Genomic DNA, 25,244 nt, shown 5'->3' on the forward strand with positions numbered 1-25,244 from the left:
ACCTTTTATTATGGTCCTTTTTACTGTAATTAATATATTGCGTCCACGTGAATGCAAACACCATTTCTGTTTGAGGTTATATTGATTTATATTACATCTAATTTGTCCTTATGGTACATGCCCTTGTCACCATATCCTTGTGTCCATTTTATGCAAATACAATAATACATGTAGGGTTTATTATTTTATTTATTATGTTCTGGTACCGAGTGGGTGCGCATGTGCGGCTTGTGTTCCGGGAGAATGCAGCGTGAGGGCGTCTGTGTCCGGCACGCAGGGTCCTCTGACCCGGCAGTGTTTGGTCACATGACGCTTGTCGCGCTGTGTCTTCCGGCTTGTTCAGGCGGCGCATGCGCCATGTCACGCTCGCCCCAGATGATTTATGCTATATATACCTCATACTCCAGTTTCGTATCACTCCCTGTCGAAGGATATATATTTGTGAAATGCGCATCGGGGCGTGTTTGTGGCACATCACTTCTGTTATTCACGGCAGGTATTTGTGATTTTTTTAGCACTATTTCAGGATTAGTGGGTAGTTCATTATTTTAGGTCTACGCCACTTATCCTCTGCTGTACCTTTGTTTTGGCACCAATTATATGCTATTCATATGGAGTGATATCCTATTACTAATCTATTAAATTATTTATTTGGTCACTTTTTGTTATTTACCTGGTCTGAATTATATGCCTTATATATTATAATTTACAGTATATGTGCCACCATGACTTTAATCTATTTTATATAGGGCTATCTGGCCATGTAGTCTATTGGTGGTGCTTCATTTTATATTTTATATATTAGCAGTTTGTGTGCCTTTAAATTGTATTTTATTTCTGCACATATGTATTTTTTCTGATGTTGTTCCATTTTATGCCATTATTAATCAAGGCTATTTTAGTGATGAATTTGCCGTTTTTTTATTTCATTTATTTTTATTACTGAGCCTGCCTTTTATTTATATACCCCATTCCTAGTAGTTTTTCTTTTGTACTAAGCAGGAATTTACAATCCCCTCTTCCCCCGTACCTGGGTGACCCCAAGGCGATTTTTCGCCCCGGATTCACCATGGACACAATTGACACAACGCGATTGTGCCGATCAGAGCAAAGATTTAGCTCCTTGCCTCTGCAATGCAGATCGATGTCACGTGCACTATTGAAGTCAAAGGGGTTAAATGCCAGAGAGCACCGATCTTGGGAGTTGCCCCAGGGTGTCAGCTCTAATATAGCGCTGAAACCTTCTATTTATCTCGCCAGTGCTTGGAGTGAGCCCACGCGATATTCACGTCGTACATGTACTGTGGATGTTATAAAGGGGTTAATGCACATGACATACAAAAAGAATATATGCACACAGATAAGGGATCACCATATAGTAATAAAATTTTATTTAGAGAGCAAAGCAAAAAGTTAAAAACACTTAAAAAGCATCCAAACAATGGACTGCCCAATATGATCCAAGAAATATAAATAACTTAATAATAAATGTTCCTAGCAGCCAAGTAGCAATGGTAAGAAAATCGATATAATATTCAACAATTCATACATAAATTCATAGGGTTAAACATACATAATCCCAGTCAAAAATCTAATTCCTAAATCTTAGTAGTGCTGGTTGAACATTTTTTATATCTTGATCACACAAAAAATATATATGTATAGATGACCCACATATTGAGCCAAATGATGAAAAATTATAGATATGCTGTGAGCACAATAAAGTGCAAATGATCTCAAAAAAATATCAAAAAATAAAAAATTAGCAAATCAAGAAAAAAACAAAATGAGGAACAACCTGGGAAAAATAGCAGGGATTGAGCAATCTATACAGTAGAGTTCAAACCCACAAGTATGGAACAGGCTGAAAAGGGGGTTAATGCACATGTTATCCAGTTTTCTTACAATCTGAAATATTTATCTTCCAGTGCACATTGGATACCTGCATTAGCAATGTAGCCTCCTTTTTTAACAGTTAGTGGTTTACCTTCTGAATTGGATTTTTTTCAGGTATATTGCATGATTAATTTGCATTATTCTCAAAAAGATCAGATAGAGTCTGTGTTGGAATTATAAATCTTATTTTGTTTTATCAAATCTGTATGGCCCTTTGTGAATTTTTACTTTTTTCCCCATAGGAGGTAGAGCAAGATGTGAAGAACTTGGAGGATTTACAAGATGAATATGACTTTAAATGTAAAACTGTACAAAGCAGAGGTAGGAGATGTGACTTTTTTGTGTACATAGCGCATAATGTTTAATTTTGTTAGGCTTATCAGTGGTGTATGTACAGTGCCTACAAGTAGTATTCAACCCCCTGCAGATTTAGCAGGTTTACACATTCGGAATTAACTTGGCATTGTGACATTTGGACTGTAGATCAGCCTGGAAGTGTGAAATGCACTGCAGCAAAAAAGAATGTTATTTCTTTGTTTAATTTTTTTTTAAATTGTGAAAAGTTTATTCAGAGGGTCATTTATTATTCAACCCCTCAAACCACCAGAATTCTGTTTGGTTCCCCTAAAGTATTAAGAAGTATTTCAGGCACAAAGAACAATGAGCTTCACATGTTTGGATTCATTATCTCTTTTTCCAGCCTTTTCTGACTATTTAAGACCCTCCCCAAACTTGTGAACAGCACTCATACATGGTCAACATGGGAAAGACAAAGGAGCATTCCAAGGCCATCAGAGACAAGATCGTGGAGGGTCACAAGGCTGGCAAGGGGTACAAATCCCTTTCCAAGGAGTTGGGCCTACCTGTCTCCACTGTTGGGAGCATCATCCGGAAGTGGTAGGCTTATGGAACTACTGTTAGCCTTCCACGGCCTGGACAGCCTTTGAAAGTTTCCTCCCGTGCCGAGGCCAGGCTTGTCCGAAGAGTCAAGGCTAACCCAAGGACAACAAGGAAGGTGCTCCGGGAAGATCTCATGGCAGTGGGGACATTGGTTTCAGTCAATACCATAAGTAACGTACTCCACCGCAATGGTCTCCGTTCCAGACAAGCCCGTAAGGTACCTTTACTTTCAAAGCGTCATGTCAAGGCTTGTCTACAGTTTGCTCATGATCACTTGGAGGACTCAGAGACAGACTGGTTCAAGGTTCTCTGGTCTGATGAGACCAAGATCGAGATCTTTGGTGCCAACCACACACGTGACGTTTGGAGGCTGGATGGCACTGCATACGACCAAAAGAATACCATCCCTACAGTCAAGCATGGTGGTGGCAGCATCATGCTGTGGGGCTGTTTCTCAGCCAAGGGGCCTGGCCATCTGGTCCGCATCCATGGGAAGATGGATAGCACGGCCTACCTGGAGATTTTGGCCAAGAACCTCCGCTCCTCCATCAAGGATCTTAAGATGGGTCGTCATTTCATCTTCCAACAAGACAACGACCTAAAGCACACAGCCAAGAAAACCAAGGCCTGGTTCAAGAGGCAAAAAATCAAGGTGTTGGAGTGGCCTAGTCAGTCTCCTGACCTTAACCCAATTGAAAACTTGTGGAAGGAGCTCAAGATTAAAGTCCACATGAGACACCCAAAGAACCTAGATAACTTGGAGAAGATCTGCAAGGAGGAGTGGGCCAAGATAACTCCAGAGACCTGTGCCGGCCTGATCAGGTCTTATAAAAGACGATTATTAGCTGTAATTGCAAACAAGGGTTATTCCACAAAATATTAAACCTAGGGGTTGAATAATAATTGACCCACTCTTTTATGTTTAAAATTTATTAAAATTTAACTGAGCAACATAACTTTTTGGTTTGTAAGATTTATGCATCTGTTAATAAATCCTGCTCTTGTGTGAAGTTTAAAGGCTCTAACTTATTTGCATCTTATCAAACCTGCTAAATCTGCAGGGGGTTGAATACTACTTGTAGGCACTGTATATGTGTGTGTATGTAAATGTATATATATATTTTCTAAGTAAATATATTTCTAATGGTGCTATGGACATGAAATTCTCACCAGTTGTGTGTAACAACCCATCCAATCCACACAGGCAAGAAAAAAATCAATATATGTCCATAAATTAAGTTATGTATAATAATGAGAAATAACACTGGTAAAAAAATTGAACAAATGAAGAAAACGGTACAGAAAGTCATGACACTGGCTGAAATATATCAGAAATTAGAAATCAATCCTGCCACTTGTTCAAAAATATCAGCTGGTTCAACTGATGACCTGTAAAAAGTTGTCTCATCACCAGTATGCTCCACAAGAAACATCTCATGATGGGTAAAACCAGTGTGCTGTCTCAAGACCTTCGCAAGCTTATTTTTGCAAAACATACTGATTGCATTTGTTACAGAAGAATTTCTAAACTGCTGAACGTTCCAGTGACTGCTGTTGGGGCCATAGTGGAATGAACATAATTTCACCATAAATCAGCCATGACCAGTTGCTGCTCGATTTTCAGATAGAGGAGTGAAAATAATTATCAGATGAGTTGCCCAAGAGCCAAGGACCAGCTATTACAGAAAGATCTTTAATCAGCAGATACAATTTTTTCAAAGAAAACAATAAGGCTGTGTTCACACGTAGCTTTTTTTTTGCGTTTTCACAGTGTTTTTAAACACTCGATTTTGCCGTGAAAACGCCCAAAAAAAAGCATCCCATGCAATCCTATGGCATTCTGCACATGCTGTGCTAATGCTGCGAATTTTTCCGAGGCAGAATTGCATCACGGAAAAATACGCAGCATGGTCATTCTTTTTGCGGAATTGCGGGAAAATCCGCACACATAGGAATGCATTGTTCTGCTTACTTTCCGCATGTGGCTGTGCACACCATGTGAAAAGTAAGCGGAACATTTGTGGATGGTACCCACGGTCTGGAGGAGAGGAGATTCTCCTCCAGGCTCTCAGTACCATATCCCTGTTAAAAATAGAATTAAAATAAAAAATCGTCATATTCTCCCCTTCCAGCGTCCCTCACACAGCGTCACCAGGCCTCAGCGATGCTCCCGGCAAGTCCCGTTCCCAGCGATGCCTTACAACATTGACCTTTGATGTCACGGTGTCGCAACACCGTAGCGGTCTCGCGAGACTGCGACGTCAAAGGTCATTGTCGCAAGGCATCCCAGGGAACGGGACTTGCCGGGAGCATCGCGAGGATCGGGAATGCTGCGTGGGACGCCGGAAGGTGAGAAAAACACGATTTTTTATTTTTTTTATTACTTTAAACTTTAGATCTTTTTACTACTGATGCTGCATAGGCAGCCTCAATAGTAAAAAGTTGGTCACACTCATCAAACACTATCTTTGACAAGTGTGACCAACCTGTCAATCAGTTTTCCAAGCGATGCTACAGATCGCTTGGAAAACGCTAGCATTCTGCAAGCTACAAATTATGCTTGCAAAATGCTAGGTTTTCCGCAGGAAATAGTCGGGAATTTAAAATGCGGATTTCTCGCATATTTCCCGTGGAATGGAATTCCGGAATTCCCGCGGAAATTTCCACGGGAATTCCACACGTGTGCACATAGCCTAAGAAATGCACTCAATCTCCGTAATCAACAAAACAAATTCGGACTTATATAATACTTTTTAGCTGAAGAAGAGACCCAGAAAAAATTAAAACAAATATTTTTATTAACATATAATTAAAATCCAATTAAAAAACAACAAAATGCCCAGTAGGAGGATATTTAAACATCGTTCCAATAATAAAGATGGAATTGTAATGATGCCCCTAAGGCAAATTTATTGCCAAATAGCAAAAAATAAATAGGCTTATCCCTCAAATATCAAAATTACTGGCACAAAAAAACAATCATCCAATATAAATATTCATTATAAATAGTATAAAAATACATCACAATAAATAAGGTTCAATTGTATTATGCCTAAAGTTTCGTATATCACCATATAACATATGCCCACATCAACATAGAAATTAATCCTGAAGAGACTACAAAAAAATAGGATAGCTAAAAGAATAGTAACTAAGGCTAGTTTAAATCCATGCAAAGAGAAGAGGTCGCACTCATCGAGATGAAAGTTTCACTGATTTATTGACATATCATGAACATGTCAAGTCGGGGGAGTGACATAAGGAGTGCAAGAAAGGCTGACAACGGCCGTTTCGCGCTACTCGAGCGCTTCACAAAAATGCAACACGGTGCGATTTTGTGCGCTCGGCGCAGCGCCAAAAGGGCGCAAGCGCCGGCAAAATCATGCCAATGCACGGTCAGCGTACCCAATGCTAAATATAGGGTACGCTGATCGCATGCAGCGTCATGCGATCCTAGGAGGAGCTGACCGGAGGGGGCGCGGCCAGGGGCGGAGCTAAGCGGCGGCCCTGCCCTGCGCCCGAGAACGCTAGTCTCAAACTAGCCTAAGTGCAATTACTTATAGTCGGGACATCAGTAATGCTGGATGGCGTGACCTCCTCCGCCACAATGCGTGTTTCGCAATAGCTTCTTCCGGGGACGTGTCAGAAGCTATTGCAAAACGCGCGTTGGGGTGGAGGAGATCACGCCATCCCGCATTACTGATGCCCTGATTATAGGTAATAAATTTGCCTTAGGGGCATCATTATAATTCTGAAAATTAGGAAGGGGAAAGGGAAATTTGTGCTCACCAAAATAGTCCTGTAAGCCGGTCGTGCCTAGGGATCAAATGGCTGACCACCATGTGTTGCAAACATGAAGAGAGAAGGAAGATCCGGCACTGGAGACTTAATAAAATCCACGATAAGTTTTATTCACATAATTTCATGATAAAACCATAAAGGGGAAAACAGACCCCCCACGCCTGACGCGTTTCGAACCTTACACCAGGTTCTTCCTCAGAGACATGAAACAAAACAGTTCACAAAATGATTATAAACATTCCTAATCAGCAGAGGGACTCCACACATGTGTATAATCAAAGAGGCAGACAACTAAGCCCTCAAATCACTGGTGGAGTCACTCCCTTGCAAGAAGAAAGAAAAAAAAAAAAAAAAAGGAAAAGACCAATACAACAATGGACAAGACATAGAATAAATAAAAACATGTGCAATACACACGTATAAATGCATAAATACATAGCAACTATCAAATGACAAACAGAAACCCCCCCCCCCAAAAAAAGAACCCCCCCCCCAAAAAAAAGAACCCCCCCCCCCAAAAAAAAAAAAAATAAAAAACAGCAAAAATCTCAGCACTCAATAGAAATACATAAGATCATTTCTATAATTTAGACCTTGCGGATATCGTGCATCAAGCGCAAGTATCCAGAAGGCTTCCCGACAGTGTAGTAAATGTTCCCAGTCACCCCTTCTGGGGGGTTTCAATACCCGTTCTATTCCCTTAACTTTAAGACTGCATAAATTACCCTTGTGTATTTCAAGGAAATGTTTGGACAAGCCAGACACATTCCTACGACTGGACATAGACTCTGGATTAGAAGCGGTGATCTCTTCAGGCTGCGTGTAGTACAGCCAATGTAATATAAACTGCACAATGTGCACTCTGCCATATACACTAAGTGTGTGGTGTTACAATTCATGTAGGTTTTAATTTTGTAGGTTTGTTGTGTACTAAAATTAACAAATCTATCTGTAATATCCATATAGCGGCACAAACCACACAATTTTTCACCACACTTATAATTGCCCAAGTAATTTAACCACGTAGGTTTAGTGCAATCAGACAAATACAATGAGGGGGACAAAAAATGACTCAAATTTTTAGCTCTCTTTGGAACACACCTATGTCCACCAGCCAATATCTGCGATAAGACTGGATCTTGATGCAGTAAGGGAAGATGTTTATTTATGATTTTAATAACACCCTTGTAATCTGAACTGAAAGCGGTAGAAAAAGTGGGAATATTTTTATTTTGATTAGTGTGTACCATGTCATTCTGCAATAAACTACTCCTAGTTTTGTAATCCACTTTCTTAATAGCCCTGTTTAACATCCAGTTCTTATAACCCCTTTTTGATAGCCTGGTGCAAATTTTACGACGCTCGGATTCATAAAGAGCGTCATTAGAGCATGATCTTTTGGCACGGATTAATTCACCCAACGGTAAATTTCGTATCACATGTGGCGGGTGACAACTATCCGCATGCAATATGGCATTACCACTGGTATCTTTTCTATATAGGGAAGTATTTATATTCCCCGTTTTGACATCTCCCATAATTTTAACATCCAGATATGTGGCACAAATGCCATGTATTTCGTGGGTGAATTTAATATTCAAAGAATTAGTCCCAATATACTCAAAAAACTTAAGCATGCCAGGAGAGGGAGATACATCACAACGATCAAACCACAATAGGATCACGTCATCAATGTATCTCCCCCACCACAATACATTGTCTAAATAGGGATTATCCATAGTATATATATATATTTGTTCTCCCAAAAGGACATATATAAGTTGGCCAGTATAGGAGAGAATTTTGACCCCATCGGGCAGCCACACACCTGAAGATAGTACTTAGTGTCAAATTTGAAAAAATTGGTGTTCAAAAGATGTTGTAACGCCATAATGATAAATTTTTTAAGATCAGAACTGAAATTACTTTCTTCAGTCAAAATGGTGGAAACAGCAGATAATGCCAAATCATGAGGTATACATGAATATAGAGCAACAACATCACATGTTATCCATGTGTGGTGAGGCCCCCATGCAACCTCCTGAAGTGCCTGCAGAAGCTGTTTGGTGTCTCTAATGTGACCTGGTGTTTTCAAAACCAAAGGTTGTAATTTTCTGTCTATCCACTCGGAGAGTTTTTCATTAACCCCTCCAATACCGGCCACTATGGGCCTGAAAGGTGGAGGAAACTCGCCTTCATGAATTTTGGGTAAGGCGTGAAATACAGGACACACTGGTTTATCCACATATAAAAAATCAGCCATGCGCTTGTCCAATACTCCCAAAGCAAGACCCTCCTGCAAAATCACAGATAAACCCTGCTGAATACAGCTTGTAGGATCATTGTTGAGAGGATGATATGTATTAATATCAGATAACATGGATACAATTTCATTGCGATATAGTAGTGAGTCTAGAATCACCACTGACCCCCCTTTGTCTGATTGGCGGACTACTATATGTTGGTTCTTACTTAGTAAATGAAGCGCATGCTGCTCAATTGCAGATAAATTCATACAAGACTGCACATCTGAATCCAACAGAGATTTAACATCACGTTCTATTGCCCTCTGGAAAGTATCCATAATGGGCACTCTAGATATCAGGGGATAAAAAGTGGGGTTAGATATCTGTACATTTGTGTCACATTGTACTGCTGTATGTTGATTTGTGTTCTCCAAACTAGACAACATGTCAAACAAAATTTGATCTCTAACAGGAGCAGCAAGTGGCAACAAATCAACATTGTTTGAACTCAAGGATGATATATCAGAAAATTGATTACCAATACCAGAATCAGGAGTAAAGAAATGTCTCTTAACTGTTAATAATCGCACGAATCGATTGACATCACATAATGTTTGAAACAAATCCCCTCTACATGTAGGAACAAAGGAAAGTCCTCTCTTCAAAACGCTCAGCTGAGCTTCACTCAGTATGGTAGCTGAAATGTTTATAACTGTAAACTCATCAGACGCAGCAATGTTACCGTTTATTTCCTCCAATGATTCACATTCCGCAGACCATATTGATGCTTTCTTCTTACGTCGACGTCCACCTCGCCTTGTTTTCTTTGATCGTTTTTTGCATGTGATGTTAAAGGTAACACCCGATTAGAGTCCATTGAACCCTCAGAAGTAGTAGGTGAATTAAAAGACGGTTCACATGAGGAAAAACTGACGTTGTTACTACGGAATGATTGATTCCTCTTGAGAATAGATCTAGGCTTATACGGAGTGAATTGTTTCCAAGCATAAACCATATTAGAGTCATAGTCCCTGCGATCACGCAGGAACTTATTTTTCTTGGACTTGGTAATGCCGCTTTCCAAATTATCAATATTAGCATGTAATCGTTCATAGCTCTTAGAAAATGTCATATGATCAGAAAATACATCCAACTTAGACTCCAAATCTTTGATGGAAGCTTCAATGTTGGTCAATTTGACAGATTCTTCCTCCACAATAAGAGACATTAGTTTCAAAGAGCATTCACTCAAAATATCATTCCACTTCTGTAGAAAGGTATCATTATAAATCACAGTCGGTACCTTTTTTAATCTCAAACCTCGCGGTATCATCTTATGACTAACGTATTTCTCAAGAGTCATTGAGTCCCACCAGGTTTTAAGGTGAGAAGTCATCTTTCTATCCAACTCAGAGAAAAGTGAATGCATGTCCATACTAATGGGTTCGAAACGCGTCAGGCGTGGGGGGGTCTGTTTTCCCCTTTATGGTTTTATCATGAAATTATGTGAATAAAACTTATCGTGGATTTTATTAAGTCTCCAGTGCCGGATCTTCCTTCTCTCTTCATGTTTGCAACACATGGTGGTCAGCCATTTGATCCCTAGGCACGACCGGCTTACAGGACTATTTTGGTGAGCACAAATTTCCCTTTCCCCTTCCTAATTTTCTAAATATACTGACTAACTGTGCTCCCATCAAGCCGCACATTTGTTAACATGCAAGCCGGGACTAAAAATATTACAGCAACTTGCTTGTTAAGAAGAAAAAAAGCTGATGAATTATTTGGCATTTCCTCTGATAATGAGGATAAGATTAGTATGGACATGCATTCACTTTTCTCTGAGTTGGAGAGAAAGATGACTTCTCACCTTAAAACCTGGTGGGACTCAGTGACTCTTGAGAAATACGTTAGTCATAAGATGATACCGCGAGGTTTGAGATTAAAAAAGGTACCGACTGTGATTTATAATGATACCTTTCTACAGAAGTGGAATGATATTTTGAGTGAATGCTCTTTGAAACTAATGTCTCTTATTGTGGAGGAAGAATCTGTCAAATTGACCAACATTGAAGCTTCCATCAAAGATTTGGAGTCTAAGTTGGATGTATTTTCTGATCATATGACATTTTCTAAGAGCTATGAACGATTACATGCTAATATTGATAATTTGGAAAGCGGCATTACCAAGTCCAAGAAAAATAAGTTCCTGCGTGATCGCAGGGACTATGACTCTAATATGGTTTATGCTTGGAAACAATTCACTCCGTATAAGCCTAGATCTATTCTCAAGAGGAATCGATCATTCCGTAGTAACAACGTCAGTTTTTCCTCATGTGAACAGTCATTTAACTCACCTACTACTTCTGAGGGTTCAATGGACTCTAATCGGGTGTTACCTTTAACATCACATGCAAAAAACGATCAGAGAAAACAAGGCGAGGTGGACGTCGACGTAAGAAGAAAGCATCAATATCGTCTGCGGAATGTGAATCATTGGAGGAAATAAACGGTAACATTGCTGCGTCTGATGAGTTTACAGTTATAAACATTTCAGCTACCATACTGAGTGAAGCTCAGCTGAGCGTTTTGAAGAGAGGACTTTCCTTTGTTCCTACATGTAGAGGGGATTTGTTTCAAACATTATGTGATGTCAATCGATTCGTGCGATTATTAACAGTTAAGAGACATTTCTTTACTCCTGATTCAGGTATTGGTAATCAATTTTCTGATATATCATCCTTGAGTTCAAACAATGTTGATTTGTTGCCACTTGCTGCTCCTGTTAGAGATCAAATTTTGTTTGACATGTTGTCTAGTTTGGAGAACACAAATCAACATACAGCAGTACAATGTGACACAAATGTACAGATATCTAACCCCACTTTTTATCCCCTGATATCTAGAGTGCCCATTATGGATACTTTCCAGAGGGCAATAGAACGTGATGTTAAATCTCTGTTGGATTCAGATGTGCAGTCTTGTATGAATTTATCTGCAATTGAGCAGCATGCGCTTCATTTACTAAGTAAGAACCAACATATAGTAGTCCGCCAATCAGACAAAGGGGGGTCAGTGGTGATTCTAGACTCACTACTGTATCGCAATGAAATTTTATCCATGTTATCTGATATTAATACATATCATCCTCTCAACAATGATCCTACAAGCTGTATTCAGCAGGGTTTATCTGTGATTTTGCAGGAGGGTCTTGCTTTGGGAGTATTGGACAAGCGCATGGCTGATTTTTTATATGTGGATAAACCAGTGTGTCCTGTATTTCACGCCTTACCCAAAATTCATAAAGGCGTGTTTCCTCCACCTTTCAGGCCCATAGTGGCCGGTATTGGAGGGGTTAATGAAAAACTCTCCGAGTGGATAGACAGAAAATTACAACCTTTGGTTTTGAAAACACCAGGTCACATTAGAGACACCAAACAGCTTCTGCAGGCACTTCAGGAGGTTGCATGGGGGCCTCACCACACATGGATAACATGTGATGTTGTTGCTCTATATTCATGTATACCTCATGATTTGGCATTATCTGCTGTTTCCACCATTTTGACTGAAGAAAGTAATTTCAGTTCTGATCTTAAAAAATTTATCATTATGGCGTTACAACATCTTTTGAACACCAATTTTTTCAAATTTGACACTAAGTACTATCTTCAGGTGTGTGGCTGCCCGATGGGGTCAAAATTCTCTCCTACTCTGGCCAACTTATATATGTCCTTTTGGGAGAACAAATATATATATACTATGGATAATCCCTATTTAGACAATGTATTGTGGTGGGGGAGATACATTGATGACGTGATCCTATTGTGGTTTGATCGTTGTGATGTATCTCCCTCTCCTGGCATGCTTAAGTTTTTTGAGTATATTGGGACTAATTCTTTGAATATTAAATTCACCCACGAAATACATGGCATTTGTGCCACATATCTGGATGTTAAAATTATGGGAGATGTCAAAACGGGGAATATAAATACTTCCCTATATAGAAAAGATACCAGTGGTAATGCCAAATTGCATGCGGATAGTTGTCACTCGCCACATGTGATACGAAATTTACCGTTGGGTGAATTAATCCGTGCCAAAAGATCATGCTCTAATGACGCTCTTTATGAGTCCGAGCGTCGAAAAATTTGCACCAGGCTATCAAAAAGGGGTTATAAGAACTGGATGTTAAACAGGGCTATTAAGAAAGTGGATAACAAAACTAGGAGTAGTTTATTGCAGAATGACATGGTACACACTAATCAAAATAAAAATATTCCCACTTTTTCTACCACTTTCAGTTCGTTATTAAAATCATAAATAAACATCTTCCCTTACTGCATCAAGATCCAGTCTTATCGCAGATATTGGCTGGTGGACATAGGTGTGTTGCAAAGAGAGCTAAAAATTTGAGTCATTTTTTGTCCCCCTCATTGTATTTGTCTGATTGCACTAAACCTACGTGGTTAAATTACTTGGGCAATTATAAGTGTGGTGAAAAATTGTGTGGTTTGTGCCGCTATATGGATATTACAGATAGATTTGTTAATTTTAGTACACAACAAACCTACAAAATTAAAACCTACATGAATTGTAACACCACACACTTAGTGTATATGGCAGAGTGCACATTGTGCAGTTTATATTACATTGGCTGTACTACACGCAGCCTGAAGAGATCACCGCTTCTAATCCAGAGTCTATGTCCAGTCGTAGGAATGTGTCTGGCTTGTCCAAACATTTCCTTGAAATACACAAGGGTAATTTATGCAGTCTTAAAGTTAAGGGAATAGAACGGGTATTGAAACCCCCCAGAGGGGGTGACTGGGAACATTTACTACACTGTCGGGAAGCCTTCTGGATACTTGCGCTTGATGCACGATATCCGCAAGGTCTAAATTATAGAAATGATCTTATGTATTTCTATTGAGTGCTGAGATTTTTGCTGTTTTTTTTTTTTTTGGGGGGGGGGGGTTTTTTTGGGTTTTTTTTTTTTTTTTTTTTCTGTTTGTCATTTGATAGTTGCTATGTATTTATGCATTTATACGTGTGTATTGCACATGTTTTTATTTATTCTATGTCTTGTCCATTGTTGTATTGGTCTTTTCCTTTTTTTTTTCTTTCTTCTTGCAAGGGAGTGACTCCACCAGTGATTTGAGGGCTTAGTTGTCTGCCTCTTTGATTATACACATGTGTGGAGTCCCTCTGCTGATTAGGAATGTTTATAATCATTTTGTGAACTGTTTTGTTTCATGTCTCTGAGGAAGAACCTGGTGTAAGGTTCGAAACGCGTCAGGCGTGGGGGGTCTGTTTTCCCCTTTATGGTTTTATCATGAAATTATGTGAATAAAACTTATCGTGGATTTTATTAAGTCTCCAGTGCCGGATCTTCCTTCTCTCTTCATATCATTATAATTCTATCTTTATTATTGGAATGACATTTATATATCCTCCTACTTGGCATTTTGTTGCTTTTTAATTGGATTTTAATTATATGTTAATAAAAATATTTGTTTTAATTTTTTCTGGGTCTTTTCTTCGGCTAAAAAGTATGATATAAGTCCGAATTTGTTTTGTTGATTCTTGCTCTGAAGTGCCAGTTGGTATATTGTGTGGACTAATTTTGATGTATTCATTGCACTCCATCTCTATTGCCTGTATACAGGCTCACCATTGCTAAAAAAAAAAAGCATGTGCAAACACGTTTACATTTTTGCTCAACAACATTTAGAGCCAGTGAAATACTGGGAGAATATAGACTGGTCAGATGAGATGAAAATTGAACTCTTTGGATGCCATGTTTGGAGGCCAGAAGGCACTGCATATCACCCCTCAAAATAGCTTACCAACAGCGAAGTTTGGAAGTAGGAACATCATGGTGTGGGGCTGTAACTTGCTGAGTACAGGTCCCACTACAAGATTGTGCCTCTTGCCATCATCATGGAGTTTTCTGATAGGTTGGTTCTGAAACATGCCCACCAGTAGTCCAGTAAAGGGCAATTTGTAGTTCTCTGACATCTCTTCTCCTGTTCCTATTCACAGAAAAGAACAGATACTTCTATGGTCCTGTTTGTCTGTCCTTGTGTAACGGCCCATGTCTTGACATCTGCTCTGTGCTCATGAGATTTCTGGGAGACAAAGCAAACCATTTTGTAATGACAGACATGGATGTGTGTGGAAACACAGGGGTCAGTGGGTGCTCCAATCCAGTGATTCGAGACCGAATGGACTAGGGATCATCCCACTGAACCCCACTCTCCTTTTACCGTGGACATAATACTACTCAGACAGCGCAGGGTGAGGGTAAAACAGTGTGGCAATAATTTATTGAACCACCAACAAATACCCAAGATGGTGCAAATTACAGACTTGCCCTTCCACTTACTTGCCGGGATTAAAGCCGCTTCCTGGGCCAATTACCCTCACCAGTGGCTCCCTTCTTTTGGCGGGCACCCACAGAGAGGAGGTAACGACAAGCTTAGAAAGCTTACCAAAAGCAGTGAGATACAGTATGTAGCCAGGTGACCTGATTGTCCCAACCTGGATTCTTAAATACATCTCTCAGGGTTCAGTGATGGTCAGTGGAGCAAATCTGTGTTCTTCCTGCTCTGTCCGTGGTCCCTTAAGCTGACATCCTGTCCCTCGTGATGGAGCCATGTTGTTCGGCCAGCTGTCTTGTAGAGTGTTCCTGGCTGTAGTTTTGTAAAGAGTCTCTGGCTCTTTGAATCTCTTGAATGTTTGGATATCTTGTTACAGAGGCCTATCACCTTTTTATAGTTCATAACTGTTGTCCTTCAAGTCATTAACCAAAGGTCAAAGGGAAGAAGTGTTGAGGTTAACCCGCATTGTTTGATTATTTATAGTTTATCCTCCAATGTATGCATGTCAACAAATTAGCTGGCCTGGACAATGTGTAATCAACATATTAACAAACATCATTGTTCAGTGACCATGCATCCTTGTCTTGGAAAGGTAACAGTACAATAAACTGTAGGAGCTTATATAAAAGGTAAATAACAATTATTCATTAATCTACAATTATCAGTTTACCGTATTTTTCTGACTATGAGACTCAACAGACCAGAAGACACACCTAGGTTTTAAATGAAGAAATTAGGAAAAAAAATTGAAGCAAAAAAATGTGGTCAATTCTGTACTTAATATCCCCTATCCTGGTATATATGGCCCCCTCATCCCTATCCTGGTATGCATGACCCCCCCCCTCATCCCTACTCTGGTATGCATGGCTCCCTTATCCCCATCCTGGTATGCATGTTCCCCTTATCCCTATCCAGGTAGGAATGATCTCCCTCATCCCTATCCTGGAAGTAATGGTCCACTTCCTCCCTATCATGGCAGGAATGATGGCCCTCATCCCTATTCTGGTATGCAGGGTGCCCCATCTCGTCCTAGTATACATGACCCCATCCCTATCCTGCTATGCGTGGCCCCATCCTTACCCTGGTATGATTGGTCCCATCCCATTCCTGGTATACATTGTCCCCCATCCTTATCCTGGTATGCATGGCCCCATCAGAAAACATTAACCCCTTTACCCCCGAGGGTGGTTTGCATGTTATTGACCGGGCCAGTTATTACAATTTTGACCAATGTCCCTTTGAGGTTATAACTCTGGAATCAACGGAGCTCTGCGATTCTGAGATTGTTTTTTGTGAGAAATCGTGCTTCATGTTAGTGGTAAAAAATTTTCTTTCTATCTTGCGTTTATTTTGTGTAAAAAAACAAAACAAAAAAAAAACACCGTAAAGTTGGTGAAAAATTGGAAGATTTTGCAATTTACAAACTTTGAGTTTTTATGCCCTTAAAACAGAGAAATATGTCACAAAAAATAGTTAATAAATAACATTTTCCACATGTCTACTTTACATCAGCACAATTTTGGAAACACTTTTTTTTGTTGGGAAGTTATAAAGGTTAACCCCTTTCTGCCATCCGACGTACTATCCCGTCCATGGGACCTGGGCTCCTATGCCCATGGACGGGATAGTACGTCGGCGCGATCAGCGGCGCCCACGTGGTGAGCGCCGCTGATCGCGGCCGGGTGTCAGCTGATTATCACAGCTGACACCCGGCACAATGTGTCAGGGGTGGTCACGGACCGCCCCCGACACGTTAACCCCTTGCACACCGCGATCAAACACGATCGCGGTGTACCGGGGGTTAAAGGGAAGCATCGGCAGGGAGGGTGCTCCCTCCGTGCTTCCCTGAGCCCCCCACGGCAGCAAAGCGCAGGCATGAGGAAGCCTTCTGCAGTGCCTGTGTCAGATCGCTGACAGCGATCTGTCACAGGACAGTGATGTCCCACCTGGGACTATTTAATAAAGTAAAAAAAAAAATAAAAAAGTGTAAAAATAATTTAAAAAAAAATCGCCAAATATATTAGAAAAAAAAAAAAATATTCCCCCAATAAATCCATTTTTTGGAAATAATAATAAAAAAAAACAGTAAAAGTACACATATTAGGTATCGCCGCGTCCGTAACGACCCGCCCTATAAAACTGTCCCATTAGTTAACCCCTTTAGCGAACCCCTTAAAAAATAAAAATAAAAAACGAAGCAAAAAATAATGATTTATTATCATACCGCCAAACAAAAAGTGTAATAACGCGCGATCAAAAAGACGCATATAAATATCCATGGTACCGCTGAAAACGTCATCTTGTCCCGCAAAAAACGAGCCGCCGAAAAAATAAAAAAGTTATAGCTCGCTGAATAAAGCGATGCAAAAATAATTATTTTTTATATAAAATAGTTTTCATTGCATAAAACCGACAAAAACATAAAAAAAGACCTAAATGAGGTATCGCTGTAACCGTACTGACCCGAAGAATAAAACCGCTTTATCAATTTTACCGCACGTGGAACGGTGTAAACGCACCCCCCCCAAAAGAAATTCATGAAACGCTGGTTTTTGTTCATTCTGCGTCCCAAAAATCGGAATAAAAAGCGATCAAAAAATTTCACGTGCCCGAAAATGGTACGAATAAAAACGTCAACTCGTCCCGCAAAAAATAAGACCTCACATGACTCGGTGGGTCAAAATACGGAAAAATTATAGCTCTCAATATGTGGTGATGCAAAAACTATTTTTACAATAAAAAGCGTCTTTTAGCGTGCGACAGCCGCCAAACATAAAAACCGCCATAAATAGTAAATCAAACCCCCCGTTATCACCCCCTTAGTTAGGGAAAAATAATAAAATAAAAAAAATGTATTTATTTCCATTTTTCCATTAGGGTTAGGGCTAGGGGTGTGTTGGGGTAGGGCTAGGGTTAGGGCTAGGGTTAGGGGCGTGTTGGGGTTTGGGTTGGAGTTAGAATTGGGGGTTTCCACTGTTTGGGCACATCAGGGGCTCTCCAAATGCAACATGGCGTCTGATCTCAATTCCAGCCAATTCTGAGTTGAAAAAGTCAAATGGTGCTCCTTCCCTTCCAAGCTCTGCTATGCGCACAAACAGTGTTTTACACCCACATGTAGGGTATCAGCCTACTCAGGACAAATTGCAAAACAATTTTTGGGGTCCAATTTCTCCTGTTACCCTTAGGAAAATAAAAAATTGGGTCAAAAATATCATTTTTGTGGAAAAAAAATGATTTTTTTATTTTCACGTCCGAGTGTTATAAACTTCTGTGAAGCACTTGGGGGTTCAAAGTGCTCACCACACATTAGATAAGTTCCGTGGGGGGTCTAGTGTCCAAAATGGGGTCACTTGTGGGGAGTTTCAATAGTTTAGGTACATCAGGGGCTCTCCAAACGCACATGACACCCGCAGACCATTCCATCAAAGTCTGCATTCCAAAACGTCACTGCTTCCCTTCCAAGCCCCGACGTGTGTACATACAGTAGTTTTCTCCCACATATGGGGTGTCAGCGTACTCAGGACAAATTGGACAACAACTTTTGGGGGTCCAATTTCTCCTGTTACCCTTGGGAAAATGAAAAAATTGGGGACTAATTGATCATGTTTCTGGAAAAAATACGATTTTTTTATTTTCATGCCCGGGCATTATAAACTTCTGTGAAGCCCTTGGGGGTTCAAAGCGCTCACCACACATCTAGATAAGTTCCTTAGGGGGTCTCGTTTCCAAAATGGGGTCATTTGTGGGGGGTTTCCACTGTTTAGGTACATTAGGGGCTCTCCAAAGGCAACATGACACCCGCAGACCATTCCATCAAAGTCTGCATTCCAAAACGTCACTACTTCCCTTCCGAGCCCCGACGTGTGCCCATACAGTAGTTTTCTCCCACATATGGGGTATCAGCATACTCAGGACAAATTGGACAACAACTTTTAAGGTCCAATTTCTCCTGGTACCCTTGGGAAAATAAAAAAATGGTGACTAAAATATCATGTTTGTGGAAAAAATACGAATTTTTTATTTTCACTCCCGGGCGTTATAAACTTCTGTGAAGCACTGGGGGGGTCAAAGTGCTCACCACACATCTAGATAAGTTCCTTAGGGGGTCTAGTTTCCAAAATGGTGTCATTTGTGGGGGGTTCCACTGTTTTGGTACATCAGGAGTTTTCCAAACGCGACATGGTGTCCGATCTCAATTCCAGCCAAAAACGTCAAATGGCACTGCTTCCCTTCCGAGCTCTGCCATGCGCCCAAATAGTGGTTTACCCCCACATGTGGGGTATCAGCGTACTCAGGACAAATTGCACAATAACTTTTAGGGTCCTGTTACCCTTGGAAAAATAAGAATTGAGGGTGAAAAGATCATTTTTGTGGAAAAAATATGATTTTTTAATTGTGTGGCTTTATGTTATAAACTTCTGTGAAGCCCATGGGGGTTCAAAGTTCTCACCACACATCTAGATAAGTTCCTTAGGGGGTCTAGTTTCCAAAATGGTGTCATTTGTGGGGGGTTTCCACTGTTTTGGTACATCAGGAGTTTTCCAAACGCGACATGGTGTCCGATCTCAATTCCAGCCAAAAACGTCAAATGGCGCTGCTTCCCTTCCGAGCTCTGCCATGCGCCCAAATAGTGGTTTACCCCCACATGTGGGGTATCAGCGTACTCAGGACAAATTGCACAATAACTTTTAGGGTCCTGTTACCCTTGGAAAAATAAGAATTGAGGGTGAAAAGATCATTTTTGTGGAAAAAATATGATTTTTTAATTGTATGGCTTTATGTTATAAACTTCTGTGAAGCCCATGGGGGTTCAAAGTTCTCACCACACATCTAGATAAGTTCCTTAGGGGGTCTAGTTTCCAAAATGGTGTCATTTGTGGGGGGTTTCCACTGTTTTGGTACATCAGGGGTTTTCCAAACGCGACATGGTGTCCGATCTCAATTCCAGCCAAAAACGTCAAATGGCGCCGCTTCCCTTCCGAGCTCTGCCATGCGCCCAAATAGTGGTTTACCCCCACATGTGGGGTATCAGCGTACTCAGGACAAATTGCACAATAACTTTTAGTGTCCTGTTACCCTTGGGAAAATAAAAATTGGGGTGAAAAGATCATTTTTGTGGAAAAAATATGATTTTTTAATTGTACCGCTGTACGTTATAAACTTCTGTAAAGCCCTTGTGGGTTCAAAGTTCTCACCACATATCTAGATAAGTTCCTTGGGGGGTCTAGTTTCCAAAATGGGGTCACTTGTAGGGGGTTTCCACTGTTTAGGTACATCAGGGACTCTCCAAACGTGACATGGCGTCCGATCTGAATTCCAGCCAATTTTGCATTGAAAAAGTCAAACGGCGCTCCTTCCATTCTGAGCTCTGCCATGCGCCGAAACAGTCGTTCCCCCCCACAAATCAGGTATCTGCGTACTCAGGACAAATTGCACAATAACTTTTGCAGTTCAATTTCTCCTGTTACCCTTGGTAAAATAAAAAAAATTGAACCTGAAGTATTTTTTTTATGAAAAAAAGTTAGATGTTCATTTTTTTTTAAATATTCAAAAAAATTCCTGTGACGCACCTAAAGGGTTAATAAACTTCTTGAATGTGGTTTTGAGCACCTTAAGGGGTGCAGTTTTTAGAATGGTGTCACTTTTGGGTATTTTCTATCATATAGATCCCTCAAAGTGGCTTCAAATGTGATGTGGTCCTAAAAATAAAATGGTGTTGTAAAAATGAGAAATCGCTGGTCAACTTTTAACCCTTATAACTTCCTAACAAAAAAAAATTTTGGTTCCAAAATTGTGCTGATGTAAAGTAAACATGTGGGAAATGTTAGTTATCAAGTTTTTTGTGTGCCGTATCTCTGTGATTTAAGGGCATAAAAATTCAAAGTTGGAAAATTGCGAAATTTTCGAAATTTTCGCCAAATTTCCGTTTTTCTCACAAATAAACGCAAGTTATTTGAATGAAATTTTACCACTAACATGAAGTACAATATGTCACGAGAAAACAATGTCAGAATCACCGGGATCCATGGAAGCGTTCCAGAGTTATGACCTCATAAAGGTACAGTGGTCAGAATTGTAAAAATTGGCCCGGTCATGAACGTGCAAACCACCCTTGGGGGTGAAGGGGTTAAAAGTTGAAAAGCGATTTCTCATTTTTACAAAATTTACAAAACCATTTTTTAGTGACCACCTCACATTTGAAGTCACTTTGAGGGGGTCTATATAACAGAAAATACCCAAAAGTGACATCATTCAAAAAACTACACCCCTCAAGCTGATCAAAACCACATTCAAGAAGTTTATTAACCCTTCAGGTGCTTCACAGGAATTAAGGGAATGTGAAAGGAAAAATGAACATTTAATTTTTTTCACTAAAATGTAACTTTAGACTTTTTTCATTTTCACAAGGGTGAACAAGGAAAAAAATACAAACACACAAAATACTAATATAAAATGTAATAATCACATTAATATAAATAAAGATATTAATATATAAAAAAGTGTGATTGAACCAATCTCCCAAGAAAAGGATGGCAGACCATCCGGTGTGTATGAAAAGATTTACTCAAGGGTGGATAAAAATAAAGAATACCACAAGATCAGAGTAGAATGTGCAGCATGAATGATGATACAATGATAAAATAATAAAGATGATAATAACAAATGGCAAAGTTTTTGTGGAAAAAATGCCTTTATTAAAATGAATTGGCACAACAATTAAGTGCATTAAAATTATATATATATATATATATATATATATATATATATATATAATCAATCATAAAAAAGAAAAAATAATAATAAAATATAAAACCACATATGCGGTATACTTATGTATACTGGAAAACCCGTTCCATAACAAAAAAGGCTGAATTAATGATACAGGTAGAGAAGTGCAAGATATCTATCCCCCTGACGAAGGAGATTTTATTTCCGAAACGCGCGTCGGGGCGCGTCACTATACTATCCACATTGCGGTCATTGGCTTACAGGTATTTTTTTTGGTTCAATAGCACACGCCTTAGGGCGTTTTTTTACTTATTTGCACAGCTGCACTTTTGGCACATTTATTAATGTATATTAATTTTTTTGTGTCACTATAATTATGCACTTCTCTACCTGTATCATTAATTCAGCCTTTTTTGTTATGGAACGGGTTTTCCAGTATACATAAGTATACCGCATATGTGGTTTTATATTTTATTATTATTTTTTCTTTTTTATGATTATATATATATATATAATTTTAATGCACTTAATTGTTGTGCCAATACATTTTAATAAAGGCATTTTTTCCACAAAAACTTTGCCATTTGTTATTATCATCTTTATTATTTTATCATTGTATCATCATTCATGCTGCACATTCTACTCTGATCTTGTGGTATTCTTTATTTTTATCCACCCTTGAGTAAATCTTTTCATTTTCACAAGGGTAAAAGGAAAAAATTAAACCCAAAATGTATAATGAAATTTCTCGTGAACATGCCAATACCCAATATATGGGGAAAAAAACACTGTTTAGGCGCATGATAGAGCTTGGAAGAGATGGAGCTCAGTTTGACTTTTTCAACACAAAATTGTCTGGAAGTGAGATTGGATGCCATGTCTCATTTGGAGAGCCCCTGATATGGAAACTCCCCACAAGTGACCCCATTTTGGAAACTAGACCCCCAAGGAACTTATCTAGATGTGTGATGAGCACCTTGAACCCCCAAGTGCTTCACAGAAGTTTATAATGTAGAACCGTGAAGATAAAAAATCATATTTTTTCCACAAAAATGATCTTTTCGCCCACATTTAGTTTCCCAAGGGTAACAAGAGAAATTGGACTCCAAAAGTTGTCCAATTTGTCCTGAGTACGCTGATACCCATTGTGTGGGAGAAAACTACTGTTTGGGCACACGTCGGGGCTCGGAAGGGAGGTTGTGACTTTTTTGAGTGCAGACTTTGATAGAATGGTCTGCGGGCGTCATGTCGCATTTGCAGAGCCCCTGATGTGCCTAAGCAGTGGCAATGCCCAGCAAGTGCCCCTTTTTTTGGAACTAATCTACTGTTTTCTTGTATGTGAATTTTATAATGTAGTGGCATACGTGAGTTGTGTAGTGTTTGTCAGGTTGTCATGCGTCAGTTGTGTAAGTCAGAAATTAATTTAGTAATGCTTGGAGGTGTGGTACAGTTTGAAGCAATCTTTCATACACAGGCCAGTTTTGTCAGGGCAGGTGTCGCATTTATAAATGGAGTCCTTGCGTATTCCTTTTTTGTAACATTCGGCACCTCTTTTGCGACCTTCCTTTTTTTCCAGTTTGAAGGACCTCCCCCGGGAAATGCTGGTCTGGTACGATGTGAGCACCTTCAGTTCCGGAAGTACTGGGTCCCGCTCCTTCCTGAGTGTAAAATTTGAACACCAATTGTTCCAGCTCTTCCATAAAAAATTCCTTTATTTTTTCACGATAAAAACATGATAATCTTCTTAGACAACATCAAGGCACACGTGAGGACGAGCTACGCATTTCAATCGCTTCTGCGATCTTTATCAAAGCTATCACACTATGAAAGTACCAGCATTAAAAAGGACCTGTCACCAATGAATTGTCAAAAAACAATCACATGATTCAAGGTCCTAAACAAGAAACATGCATATAAACAAAATCACCAATCAGCTGTCAGAAATCAATCACATGATTTAGGGTTCTGGGCAAGAAACATACATGTAATCAAAAAAGAAGAAAAAACATACAAATATAAATGTGAAAAAACATACTGTACAAAATCAATTAATTCAACTTAATAATAAAAATTACTTTGATATAGATCAATAATGAAACATGATTTAGTTTTTTCTATTCTGACCCGCAGTACATTATTATTTTTTTTTCATATTTGAGTGATTTAAATTCGCGCTCTACAATTTCTTGAAATTTAGCTATACGTTCCGATCTGGTCTTTATCGGATAATGAAAAAGGGGTTTTTGACCTTCAAATTGTCTGATTAACGATAAGACTTGGTTCAACACTATCATCCTGTAACTCCTGTAAATTCAAAAGAGAGATTTGTTCTTGGAAATTCATTCCATGGAATTCATTCACATTTGAAATGTCACTGTCAAAGATACCAAAGAGGTTTTGGATATTTTGTCCCATAAAACATGGTTGTGAGAGTATAATTGGTTGAGTTGTGATGTCACATCTTTATATATGCGTATACCTCACTTTGTTGCATTGCAAGCTTTGAATTTTCATCTTTCAAAGTACAGTAATTATACACAGGATTTAATTAATTATATTTTGAAGGTAACATCATTTTTGTTGACTCATGAATATTTTTCTTTTGACCAGGAATTTTATTTACAGTGTACAGGAGTTGCAATGGGGCTAAATTTTCACCATCTCTTGCTAATTTGATTATGTCTTTTGTGGAGTTTCAATTTTTATTTTCCACATTGAATAAATTTTCTTCTTTCATTGTTTGGTATGGCAGATACATCGATGACACCTTGATTGTTTGGAGGGGCGATGTATCTGCCATACAAGAGTTTGTGGATTACATTAACAATAATGACCAAAATATCAGATTTACTCATGTACATGATAAACAAAAAAATTCCTTTCTTGATTTAGAATTGTCAGGTAAACCCAATCAATTAGTTTCTACTAGAACTTATTCCAAACTTCTCACAGGCAATACAATCCTACATGCAAAGAGTAGCCATCCTAGACATGCAGTTAAATCCATTCCAGTGGGTGAATTTACCAGACTTACAAGAAATTCCAAAAATAATCATGATCTTGAGGATGATTTGAAAAAGTCTTTTCATAAGTTTAAGCAGAGGGGGTATCCTAATTGGATGCTCACCAGAGCGTTAAAAATAGTTTCCACTGAAAAACAGGACCATACAAACAATTTTATTAACCATCGCACTATAAGAGAAATTACAATAAACCTTTTGTATGTTTACAGTTTAGTCCACAGTTTTATCAGGTCAAAAATATTAACAAATTTTTGCCAATCTTATACAAG

The 25,244-nt window shown here is 39.2% G+C and overlaps 1 protein-coding gene across 4 annotated transcripts in view; it reads left to right on the forward strand.

Annotated features, from left to right (window-relative positions):
* Positions 1-25,244, forward strand: part of STAT1 (signal transducer and activator of transcription 1) — a 630,302-nt gene that overhangs the window by 106,724 nt on the left and 498,334 nt on the right. For all 4 annotated transcript variants that reach the window (XM_073558164.1, XM_073558167.1, XM_073558166.1 and 1 more), the window contains exon 6: positions 2,139-2,217. In XM_073558164.1, coding sequence (XP_073414265.1) covers positions 2,139-2,217 — 79 coding nt within the window. The remainder of the gene's footprint in view (positions 1-2,138; positions 2,218-25,244) is intronic.

This window comes from Dendrobates tinctorius, unplaced genomic scaffold, assembly GCF_039654945.1.
Source record: "Dendrobates tinctorius isolate UK_male_01 unplaced genomic scaffold, ASM3965494v1 ptg000254l, whole genome shotgun sequence".
Classification (NCBI taxonomy): Eukaryota; Metazoa; Chordata; class Amphibia; order Anura; family Dendrobatidae; genus Dendrobates; species Dendrobates tinctorius.